The sequence below is a fragment of the Drosophila obscura genome, unplaced genomic scaffold (genome assembly GCF_018151105.1).
Source record: "Drosophila obscura isolate BZ-5 IFL unplaced genomic scaffold, ASM1815110v1 contig_30, whole genome shotgun sequence".
NCBI lineage: Eukaryota > Metazoa > Arthropoda > Insecta > Diptera > Drosophilidae > Drosophila > Drosophila obscura.
In genome coordinates this window covers 122,802-135,827 of record NW_024542818.1, presented here as the reverse complement: position 1 = coordinate 135,827, position 13,026 = coordinate 122,802, and the positions used below count along the sequence as shown (strand labels likewise).

General features: G+C 45.9%; 1 protein-coding gene across 18 annotated transcripts in view; it reads left to right on the top strand.

Moving 5' to 3' along the window:
- LOC111080318 overlaps positions 1-13,026 on the top strand; it is an 87,651-nt gene that overhangs the window by 50,380 nt on the left and 24,245 nt on the right. For all 18 annotated transcript variants that reach the window (XM_022375872.2, XM_022375871.2, XM_022375874.2 and 15 more), the window contains 4 exons: positions 3,483-3,665; positions 4,855-5,055; positions 8,421-8,648; positions 10,025-10,211. In XM_022375872.2, coding sequence (XP_022231564.2) covers positions 3,483-3,665; positions 4,855-5,055; positions 8,421-8,648; positions 10,025-10,211 — 799 coding nt within the window. The remainder of the gene's footprint in view (positions 1-3,482; positions 3,666-4,854; positions 5,056-8,420; positions 8,649-10,024; positions 10,212-13,026) is intronic.

Genomic DNA, 13,026 nt, shown 5'->3' with positions numbered 1-13,026 from the left:
AAAATGTATTTTTTAATTGTACTCCAGAGAGTAAACACACACACACACACACACACACACACACACTTACTTGTGCATAGACAACTAGAGAGAGAGAGAGGCTAGAGAAACCAAAGAGCCATGAACTCTCCAAACTCTCAACTATGAACTGAACCAAATAGAATAGAATAGAAATCTACTGTAGTACAGTGTACGCTGCACAGCACAGCACAGCACAGCGGAAGCGGAAATGGCAGACCAACAACAGCAGCAGCAGCAGCAGCCATAGCAACAAATGGCAATGGCAGCTGGAGCCCTGGCACTGAAGCTGAAGGCTCTAGTTCGAGCTTCTGTTTCTGCAGAGTGGAAAGAGAGAAAATTGTCGCATGGGGAGTCGTCGCACAGCGGAGGAAGAGGCATCCTCAAGTGGCGCTTAATGAAAGCGCAACAGACAACGGCAGGACCGCAGGAACACGACCACACGACAAAAGGGGGGACAGGACAGGGCAGGGCAGGGCACACTCACAGAAGTAGAAACGGGCAGAAACAGAATCAGTGTGGTGGGGGTGGGGGCGAAAAGAAGAGGACAGGACAACTAAATAGGCGAACCGCAAAAACCCATCGTCAAGAAGAGACAGAAACAGGAGTAGGAGCAGGAGCAGGAACAGGAGCGGGGTAGGGAGTAGTTAGTGGGGAGAATCCAACTATGGGGAGCAATAATAAAATTCACGGGAATCGAGATGACAGCAGAGGAGTGGAATGGAGTGGAGTGGAGACGACCTCAAGCCGGAGACGGAACCAAAGCCAGAACCACTCCTCGAACTGTGGGCTGTGGATTGGGACTGGGAGTGCGACTGGGACTGGGACTGGGGCTGGGAAATGTGGAATGGAAATGATTCTACGACTGCGACTGGTGCTGTCACTTAGCGTGTGACATGTGTCAAAACAAGCAGCAACCGCAGCAGCAGCAGCAGCAGCAGTCACGAGAGACCGTGACCAGGCCGAAGACAGAAGTGCAGCCAACCAAAATACTGAAGGAATGGAATGGTGGTTTTTGCACCCCTAAACAATCGTTGGGAGACCCTCAGGAGAGAGGGAGAACCCACCCACAAACTTCTGTTCATAGAAGGTTACGTTAAGAGCGAGGAACCAAACAAAATGATTAAAGGAAAGAAAGAAGCAGTTGAAAGCTGCTTCAAAATAATATAAATCCACTCCCAAAAAGAGGAGGAGTACGCCACAAGCACACAGTCGAAAGGGTTTATGGCAAACGTTAAAGTGCCTTCCTCTCTTTTCGTATTTCCATATGCATGTGCAGCGGACATTTCGCAGCTGCCAAAAGGAAAGACTTTGCCACAGGTTATGGATCACTGAGCAGGAGTTATTGTGCGTGATTTACATTCCCAATTGCATGGCAATTACAAGTCCATTAACATTGCCATTAACCCATGGAGTGGAGTGAAGCTGCCCCAAAATGTGAGGCCAGTGGACTGCCGACATCAGGGGACAAGGGACAAGGGACACTGAGGCGATTAATGGTCAAGCCGGCCAGAGAGGGGGCGAGAGCTATTTATGGGACACAGAGACACCAGAAAGACCAAAAACAGGGACAGAGAGCGAGAGAGAGAGAGAGACGCCCCCGCCCGCATATTACTTTGACAAGGACAAACTGTTGCCTGCCTGGTTGTTGCCTTGCAGCCTGCCAGACACTTCCATACTGTTTAGTGTTGTAAATAATCACAAAACTGTGCTGGAAGGAGATACGTCGCTCCCCATCCTTTCGTGGCATTACCCTTCTCCATTACAAGTACCCCACTCATCACTGGCTCTGGCTCTTGCCTCTTGGCTCTTGGCCCTGCCTCCTTTCCTTCCTTCCTTCCGGTTTGTGTTTGTCAAATAAGCAGCTTTCCTCAAGTGCCAAATGCCATTGACAGCAGCAGGCCAAGAACGAGCTCCTCGATGGATGGCATAGAGTTGTTCTCCTATTGGGCTGCTCCTGCATCCTCCTGCGTCTCTACTTTGGGGTAGTGTATAATGGGATTTTGGTTTATTAATTACCCAGCTTGGAGAGCCTCCAGGAGATAGATGTGTGTGGGTGGGGGTTTCTGCACTAGAAATTGAATTAAGGAAGGAAGAAACAGGAGGCAGGAGTATCGATTGTGGACTTATAGTAATTTACTCTACTGTGCGCTGTACTCTGTACTCTGTGACTCTGTTTAACCCCTCACGTATCGTTTGGCATTGTAATATCAAGTATACGTACGTACGAAATACGTGCAAATAAAATGCACAAAACTTTTGATTTATTTCCACGTAAAACAAACATTGAAAAGGCTCAACGTCCACACCAAACGCACACACACACGCACACGCACACAGGGGCTCAAATAGAAAGAGATGGCTACAGAGAGTGGCAGATGGAGAGAGAGAGAGAGATGCAGGTGCAATTCGCGTGCCCCACTCTGCAGACAGTATGTTCCAGCAGGGATGCCAGGTCCCTGTTTATGTGTACACATTCATTAAAATGTCGAACATCGAAAGTGCCTATTCAGGTTGTTGCCACGCCCACGGCACAGGGCACACGGCACACGGCACAGGCACAGGTACACAGTGCAATGGTAAATGCAACTGCAACTGCAACATCCAACTGCATCTGCAAATAATTGTCAGCTTACTGGCTCACATTCAATGTGGCATTGTTGATGCTGCCCACCAAGAGAGTGTGAGAGAGAGAGCGAGAGAGAGAGAGAGCGAGAGAGAGAGAGAGAGAGCTGCTGAAGCCCAAAATGAAACAATCACGTGCCCCATGAAATCTATGCACGTGAAAGTGGGATTCAAACAGTGCGACGGGGCTTTGAAATGGTGGAAATCCACCCATAGCATCTCCCCCCGCTCTGCAGGGGAAAGAGGTGGCAGGGCGAGAGACAGAGAGAGAGAGAGGGAACTAGAGAGTGCTGCTGCTGCTGCGGAAGTCAAACGGTATTTGTAATGAAAACAGGGCCATGTATATGCATCTCCCTCTGGGTGGATCTATGGCTCCTAACCCTTCTTCTTCTTCTGTTTTTTTTTTTTTGGTGCATTGCCAACGCACTTTAATCCTCGTGCTCATAGAAAGGGAGGGGGCAAGCAGGAGGAGCAGGGCCACCAAGAGATATTTGAATTGCGCCAACAGAAGCAGCAGCAGCAGCAAAAGAGGAAAATGGGGGGGAAAATGGGGAAAATTGTAGCTGCACATGACGCGTGATTTATGTATTTTCGTCAAATGGCAGCCACCGCAGCAGCAGCAGCAGTGGATGCAGCAGTAGGCAGCAGTGGAACAAAGCTGCCATGAAATGCTAATGATGCCCCATGCCTCGAATGCCTTTCATAACCCAACACGAGTGGCGCACTGCAACACCACACACACACACACCACACACACACAGGATATAAATACACACATACATATGCATATGCTTGTTCTAACACTTTTTGGTTGCCCCTTTGCACCCTTTCCGTTGCAGGATCACAAGCTGAAGCACATGGCCGAGTTGCAGCAATCAGTTGTCACCGATCAGGAGACACGTCATCAGATCCAGGGCCAGATACTGCAGTGGGAGGAGAACCTCGAGCGACTGCACTGCGAACAGTTCCGATTGCGCTGCTATATGGCCTCGCTGCAGAGCGGAGAGCTGCCCAATCCAAAGGTGAGTTATGGCACATGCCTGTCAGGCCAACAGGCCAAAAGGCCACCAAGCAATTAATGGTGGCTTTGGCCCCCGTTTATGGCCACAGCTTAGCCAAAAAACGTGAGAGCAGGATAGCAGATAGGGAGAGAGAGAGAGAGGATAGGCTGTCTCGTTTGGCAGCGGTTGAGTAATTCCTCGAAAAATACATTTGAAGAACCTGCGCCTCCTCCCTTAATCAATGCCTAATGCCGTGGAACAAAACACCAGGTTAGGCCTAAGCTGTAGCTGGAAGCCGCCCCCACGCCCCCTCCCACCAAACTTAGCAGCAAACCATCGTGCAAACATCAAAACCAGGATTCACAGCCAAGTTAAGGGCTTAAGGCTTAAGGGCGCACAATACAACCACAATGCCGAAAATCCACAGAACAATAATACCCACTTCCTACTCCCCACTCCCCACTTCCCACTCCACACTCCAATCCATTGCAAACAGAGCAAACCCGTTTTCTTCTAAACCCTTTACGTGTTCGAGTTGTCTATAATTACCTCTACCTATTCGCACAATGGCTGCTGTACCCACTACCACTCCCACTACCACTACCACTCCCACTCCCAAATCTAAGTCAAATCAAACCCCTAACATGCACAATTAATCTCCATAACAAAGTTTAAGCGTCTTAAATGAGCTTAAAGGGAAGCTTCGCTCGCCCTTGACTAAGGCATCTGTGGTAAAGCGTAGAGAGGAGAGAGATGGATTGAGGATGTCTGACTAACTGACTGACTGACTGAAAAGGGTTGAAAAGAGCAGCCATATAGCCAGTAGCAATAGGAGTACGGGCGCACGGGTACGGCTACCCTCTATGCAGGTAGAAGTGCAGCGAAAGGCAACATTATTTATTATTAATAGCCACAAAATGCAAACAACTTCAGACCAGCCAGCACCTGTGTGGAGATGTGAAGAGAGCAGCACAAACTTCACTTCAGCGCCCGCTCAACGGATTATTTGCATAGTAGGTCCCCCACTCCTCTTTCCGAATGCTTTGCTGTGTGTAGCCATAATAGCCGGGGAAGTAAGATTAGCTGTGTGGTAGGTCTCGTATAGAGCTCAGCCCTTTTACTTTCATTTAAAACACTTCTTGCTCGTCGTTTTCCCTCTACTCGTATTTATTTTAATATTAAATATTCTTGTATTTATTTGCTACCACAGTCGCTGCTCACTCACGTGTCCAGGCCAACAAAGAACACACTGAACAAGCTGGGCGTGTTTACGGTCTCCTCGTTCCACGCCTTCATCTGTGCCCGTTCCCCGTCGCTGCTCAATAATCTGCTGGCGGGACGCGGTGCGACCAAGCGGCGGCCACCAATGCTGTCGCGATCGAATAGCGGCTCCAGTCGTCGCTCCATGCAGGTGAGTCCTTTTTAACGTTTCTCTCTATGTGTGTGTGTGTGTGTGTGTGTTTATCAATGTGTTCTTCAATATATGTATGTGTCGTATGGTCGGTCATCAAGCTGCGGCGGTGGCGGCCGCGGTGACGGCACTGGGGGCGTATGCGTAATAAAATTATTTCAATTTTAAACGCATTTATGGCGCTACCCACGTCTGGATCTGTGTGGGTGTGTGTGTTTATAGCCTTCTCTTTATGTTCGTGTGGGTTTGTGGGTGTGTGTGCATTTGTCTTTGTGTATCTGTGTGTTTGAGTAATTGAATTTTTATTTAAGGCAACGGAAATGGCATTAAAAGCTAAATTGAGCGCTAATGCCTCGAATGGCAAATGCCTGATGTTGGATGGCCACCAACAAATTTATGTGTGTCTGTGTGTGTGTGTGTGTGTGTGTGTGTGTGTTTGTCTTCTCTTACAGAGAATGGACCAACGTCCATTAGAACTTGTTGTTTTTGTATATTTTTTGGCTTTTATAATTTGCATTTAATGGCCATCTAAAATTACAAAAGAATGCAAAAGAAATGGAATTTATGGAAAAGCGAGAAAACTTGGCCAAAGAAAAATATTTGCATATTTTTGAGTAAATAATTCCAGGCGAAAAGCGAATACCAAATGATGATCTAGCAGTCGACCGCCACCCTAATGACCTCATCATCAAATTTAAATCAAAAAGAAATTTACTTCAAATGTTGTGATTATATTTCCCCCACAAATCACTCAAAGCCAAGTCCAACAGATTTCATCTGTGGAATACTTATTTGATGGTCTTCAATTAGTACAACTAATTTGTGCATATATCCTACACATGTATATATATATATATATATGTATGTATGTATGTTGTGTGTTCGTTCATAATGAAATTCATTTCATAAATTCAATTTATTTCGATTATTGACAAAATAATCTTGTGCACAACTCAGATTTCATGGAAGATGGAGCCTCTGACTGACTGGTTCTGCCACACACACACACACACACACTCATCATTTCCAATTAAATTTGCCAACGCTGCACAATTGCCTTTCCTCCCCGGCAAAAAAAAAAATATAAAGGACGAAAAATACTACTTGCATGGCATCCATACATATGTATATCCAGATATACAGATACATATATTCATGTAAAAACAAATGAAATGAAATAACATAAATGAGAGGAGCGACAGGGCAACCCACACACTCGATGCTTGCTGGCTGTTGCCATTCGGTTTCCCATTCGGTTACTGGCTGAAAATTTCGTTGTAAATGCGCTGAAAATTCAATGAATTTGAAAAATGTGCATTTGATTTGGTTCATTCTACCCCCCGTGCCCGCCCCACTCTCACCTCTCCACTGCATCTATCTGGGTTCTGCCCGTGACTGCATTTCATTTTTGCCATTTTACGTAACATGTCAACTGCAATGCAGCAGCACAACAAAGTGCAGCCTGCAGACTGCAATTCAAAAATTGAAATAAAATTAAAGCATTCCCAAAGCAAATTATCATCGGCAGTTATACTGCGACTCGTACGAGTGCGTCCAGCACCCAATAAACATTTCAAAAAATATATAACAAAATATAGCAAAAAAAAATATAAAACACTGCAACTAAAATTGAATCAAGTGACTAGCCATGGAATCCATGGCGGTAAGTGCACTCTATCTTTCCGCATTCCCGCAGTAAATCAAAACTTAATTAGACACCAAAAAAAAAAATGTCGAGTGTTCGAGAGGGAATAAAAAAAAATATTTTCAAAAGGGAACGTAAAAAAAAAATATACTTAATAGTAAGAAAAAAACACTAATAGATAAAGTGAATGCAGCCTCCATTGAAGTCAGAAATTGCCTTCTTCTGGCATTACTCTCAGGCCATACGAATTCTGTTTCCAGATATCTAAAAGGAATTTACAAAACACCCAGGGAAAGGTTCCGACAGGTTATATCTTTGCTAAAATTAAGCTTGGGAAACCAAACCATAATCTTATAACAGTATAGATCAGGTATACTCGTATATATATCATGAAGGGAAACGTTTATTGTCAAAATATTATGAGCTCCTGTTTGGCTTTTTTTGCTCAAGAATTAGGGAAATTCTTGCCAGAAACCCACTCATGAAACGAATACAATATTTAGCTCCCCTTTGATCCGCATTGGCTTAAGGTTGATGGAATTTCTTGTTCGATACTTTGCATACTCGTATCCCACAAAAATCCTTCTTTCTCATGCAACAGCCAGCCAGCATCTGCAGAAGCTGTCAGCATTCCACATACGAGCATCCTTGTACTTTACTTTCATGAATATAAAGTTGATGTATCTTTGATGCTGGCATAATGATCCCGTAATCGATATGCAAAATTGTTGTGCAACGGCTTGTCCTTTTTTTGACGGTGGGGGCGCCAGACGATAGATAGTCCTTATTTGTCCCGAAGCTATGGCTGTGGATGTCGATGTGGCAACTGCCAAACTAATTCGATTGTCTCCTGCGAGTGGTGTGTGTGTGTGTATGTGTGTGTTCGAGTGTATTACCTGGTCCAAAAACCAGCTGCAGCGGGGAAAGTACCTACTCCAGACCGTAGCAGAGCGAAATGGAGGAGCAGAGCACCATTGCCAATGGCGGCTGCCAATACAAATGCAATTTCCAGCAGCCGACAACTGGCAGCTGGGCCACCTGATTCGTTTACAGATGCAGCCAGAGCTTCAGAGCCAGAATGGAGATGGAGAGATGGGCGCAGGAGCAGGAGCAGCCAGCTCCATCATAGAGTTAACATCGGACGAGGATGAGGATGAGGACGAGGACGAGGATGACGTTGTGGAAACTGTTAAGCATTTTAACTGAGTTTTCTTTTTGAAATTGTATGAGTGCGGGGCAGGCAGGCAGGCAGGCAGTCAGATTCTCCTCCAGACTGTGGTCCGTGGTCCGGGTGCAGGCAGAATTCGCGGCACCAGCTCCTGCTCCAGCTCCAGCTACTGCTACTGCTTCGACTGATGTAATGCTGCTGCTGGCGACATTTTTCATTACGTTTGAGGGGTGGCATGCAACATCGTCAGCGACGAACGTCAGCGTCAACTGCGGGTGAAAATGTGTGTTTGCTATTTTTCAATTTTCACTTCCGTGTGGATATATATTTGTATCAGTGTCTGTTTGTGTGTGTGTATGTGTGTATGGACTTGCCTCCCAAAATGTCTGTGCCTGACTGCTTAATGACATTGTACGTGTGTCCCCCCTGTACGTTTATGTCTACGTTCTGCATCTGTATCTGTATTTCTATATTTGTATCTGCGGCCATGTCCGCCAGTGTGTGTGTGTGTTCACTCCTGTTTATCCAATCGAATTTTGTGCCTTTTTCCAGATGAATTCACGTGACGAACCGGAAAAAACTTTCAAAGTTGCAATGCCCGACAATGCTTACTCGACAGTTTATCTACGTGATGCGATGTCTGTCGAGGAGTTCCTCGCCAGCGCCTGCGCCCGTCGCAACCTCAATCCCATGGAGCACTTTGTGCGCGTCAAGAAGCGACGTGACATGGAGGATCACAATTACTTTGTGCCGCATCGCAACGATCTGATTGAAAATTATGTAAGTACACATATATGTACTATAATCAAAGCCAGACTGCCTGGAATGCCACGAATGCCACGAATGCCAGACAGGTATACACAGACACAGTCACAGCTACAGTTGGGACAGGAGAAAGTCTCCTTCTGCTCCACCTACAACTCCATCTGCCCTGCATAGGGAATACATTGCCAGCATTCCGTGTGTGCATCCAGTGGGGGGTCCTGTGCCAGCAGCAACGGCATAAACTTCAAGTTCAATTCAACTTATTGAATTACGATGGGAAATTGCATCGTGCAGGAAGGGAAAGGGGCATGGAGTGGCCATGTGTGGAGCATTTAATCCAAGATGGATGTTCAATTTAATGTGACTCCAGCGAAGTGCCAAAAAGGCGCTTTAAATCCATACCTCATACAGATTATGGCAAGTGGAGAGAGATTATCCTTATCTTTGGAGTGCACTCTAGCAAAGAGTGCAAATTATAATTTATTATGGCATAAACTACATCTACAACTACACCCAATTTTGGTATAAATGATACCTTATTTTGGCTAAGTTATTATATTAAATTTAGGCGGACATTTCTCATAATTAGGAATTCTTCACATCCATCCGCAAATACGATGGCAACTTGCTCTTAAATTACAATAAGAAAGCAATGCTTGAAGACATACATATATATTCCTTTATTATAGTTTAAGGGGGGACATCTGTAATCATTAAACACCCATTAAGTACTCACCCCATAGAATAAGTGTGACTGCACTTTGTCTTGCAACAAAAGACCAAATATTTTGAGGGCGTACCCAGCCGCCCCCCACCGGTGGTACTCTTCGATGCTGAAAGCATAATGCCATAAATTATAAACTTTCCCGTTGGCATTTTCCCCTCCACTTGGCACCCGATTAGTCGTCGGCTAGGTGAGACTTTAGCCAGCTGCCAAGTCAGCCGCTGGCTGTGGAAACTTTTCACTCTCTCACTCACTCGCTCGCTCGCTGTCGCGCTCCATCTCTCTCTCTCCATTGAAGTTGCATCTCCATCTGAACTTCGACCTCAACAACAAGCCAGTAAATACCATCGGCCATGGCAACTGGCGATTGGCAATTGCCAAATGGCAAATGGCAAAAATGTGCAACTGGCAAATATGAAAAAGTTTCTTTCTCTCTCGTTGCCGTTGCGTTGGTGGCAGTTCAATAAATTTTCGACAACAACTTGAGCAGAACTCGCAGCAACTCCACTCCATCAATGGAGTGTCCTCCTCCTCCTTCTCCCCATCCCTCCTTCATTCTTCATCCTTCATCCAGGATTCAGCATCCTGCATCCTGATTGCTTGCATAACTCGGCTAATTTGGTACTCAACTTTGGTCTCTCCTTCTCATTTGCCATCTGTTTTGCAGCTACATAATCATGAATTCGTGGAGGTCTGCATGAAAATATTGTACCAGGTGGAGCTGCAGCGTACTACCCTCGAGCAGATGTGGGGCTTCTCCGTGGAGGCGGAATTGATTGAGAATGCGGAGCGGCAGGACGAGCTCTGCTGCTATGTGAGTCGCGTGGAGGACAAGAGTGTGGCAATGCATAATGGTGAGTACGAAATAGTTTCATAAATATACCACAAAACAATACAAAAATTAAACAAAACGAGAAGAAAACCGAACGAGATATGAAGAAACGAGACGAAGTAAAGACATACCGAGACGGAACAAGATGGCAATTTAGTTTAAGTATAAAGAACCTCCTGCTCCTTCGGTTGATGATATCCTGCATTTAACTTAGACACATTTGTACGCAAAGAGATGAAAATCGTACGAGACGATGAAAAACGAGATGAAACAAGAAGAAACGAGACAAAAAGACATAACGAGACGAAACAAGATGAAAATTTAGTTTAAGGATGCGATCTCCGTATTCAGTTGATGAAATCGTGCATTTAATTTATGCCATTGAGGTGACGCAACGGGCGAATGAAATGAAATTCATTCTTTGTCTTGCTCCGTGCCGTGCTCTCCCACTTTCCCACTCCTTTTCGCTCTGGAGACTCCGACTCCACTCACCTGGTCGCCCAAAGCGAAACAATGTGGCCCAATGTTGCCAAGAAAATTATAAAGTGCCCTGCTACTCCCACTGCTGTCCCGCTGTCCGCCTGCCTGCCAGCTCACCTGCCTGCTCTTTTCTGTAGTTGTATGCTTCTTTTATATTTAAATGCTTTTCACTTTTATGTAAAAAAAAAAAAAGAAAAGAAAGAACCAACGAAAGAAAGAAAGACAGCCAGGGAAGAGGAGGAGCCGCAGCAGTAGGAGGCGAAACTTGAGCAAACTCACTTTGGTCTACAACAGTGCCCAAGTCGAGTCGAGTCGAGTCAAGTGGAGTTTGAGCCAGGCTGGATGAGGAGGATACCTGGTATGTTGATGTAGGGGGAGGAGAGGGCTATGGTTAGGAGTACCGATTGTATAGAACCATGCCTGGCAGCTCCTCGGGGCGTGCAATGCGAAAAGTCAACTGTCAGCGCTTGTTTGCCAGGTGGGAAAAGTGGAGAAAACGGTGGAAAGCAGGCAAAAGAAAGGACACGATGACGATGATGGTGATGAGCAGCGCACTCGAAATGTTTGCCAGGTGTGGGCAGGGATACTAGTACTTTGACTGCAGCCAGCACCGAAGCCGAAAGGGTCCTTAAAGGGTTTCGCACAGAGGGAGAGAGCAAGGGAGAGCGCAGCGAGCGACATCTTAGCCGGCTCCTGTTCCTGCCTCAGCTGCAGCTTCAGCTTTGGGTGCCTTCTCCTGCTGTTGTTTTTCTATCACTTAAAATCAACTTAAGTTGGCATTTGCATTCGCCGGCACGGGAAGCAGGACGACGAGGACATGGAGTCAAGTGGATGTAGTCGAAATGCCACTAGAACAGCGCCTTAAATTATGGAACTGACATCCTTTCTACCTCTGCCAGCACTCTCTGTGGGCGGCAGGTAGTGAAAACTGCAATGCTGCACTTGGCAAAGTGATGAAGCGAAAGAACATTTCTCGCTTCTCCTGCAGCATCAGCAGCAGTGGCAGTGGCAGAAGCAGCAGCAGCAGCAGCATCAGCAGCAGCAGCAGCAGCATCAGCAGCAGAAAACTCATTAAGCACGTCGAGTGCAAGTGCGAGAGTGGCGCTCATTTGGTTGGTTTTGAAGGCGACAACGAATCAAAAATCCATGAAACAATGCACACGAAATTCGCTGGAAGGAACACGGGTGAAAAAAAACAACAACCGCGGGAGAGGCAAAAGAAAATATGAAAGGGAAAGGGAAATTCACCGTCAGTCGGTGCAGACTTGTGCTAATGAGTTTTCCGATTGAGCAAATGTTGCATTAGCTGTGGGTGGGATGAGGTGGTGAGAGACGGGGCATTTCCTGAAACAATTGCATAATTAAATGGCGGGAAAGTCCCCCAAGAAGAACTCCTAGAAGTTCATGAAGCGAGTTCTTTGCTTTGGATGGTTTCCCTTTAAGATTACGTATACGACGCGTGTACAACATTTGGAGTTCCATAAACGGAATTCCAACTCTGATTTCAATGCATCGAATACAGATCTTACTCTCATTTGTTTTGGCATGAGAATCATCATCATGCAACATTACGTATAGGACGTGTTGAAAAAGCTTTAAGTGAAGCTTTAAGCCATCTCCGACTCTCTATCTCTGTGTGTTTCCCTCTCTCTCTCTCTCTCTCTCTCTCTCTCTCTGCGTGTATATCCCCCCGCAGTCATTGTAGTGGCGTGTGTATGCATAAATTAAGGACTCAGGACTCGCATTTACATTTGCAAAACGCAAAACGCAATAGGAAACTTTCTCAGCCCCTCTTCTGCACTCCACGGAGATAGAGATGATTGAGGCGAAGCAGGACGAGAAAGGGTGTGCCGAGAGCGAGTGTTGGCTGAGTACAATTGAATTTAATGGCTATTAGCATGTCGAAAGACGCAGCTCTTAAGCAGCAACCGCAGAACAAAGCCCCAAGCTTGGACCCAGACAACATTTACGAGGAGTAAATTGCACAAAAGTTGGTACCCCCAAGCTACAGCAAAACAAAAACAAGTTCTGACCGCAGCATTCAAATGCAAATATGGCACAGAAGCGGAAAATTCTGGCCACTTTTCCCCAGCTAATTGTGGATTGGTAACGAACTGGAGACAGACAGACAAACAGACAGAGAGAGAAAGAGAGAAAGAGAGAAAGAATGAGGCGTTGGCTTTGATGAAAATGTAAACTCCAAACAGCAGCAGTCTTTAAGTCCTGTAAGACTGCATCTCTGGTCTTGAGTCTTGAGTCTCGGGTTCTTTGGGCAGTATGTGCACAAAAGTTCAGCCGTTCGAGTGGCGCAACTTTGGCGTTGAAACAAGCGTGGCAAAGCATTTGGCAAACACGGA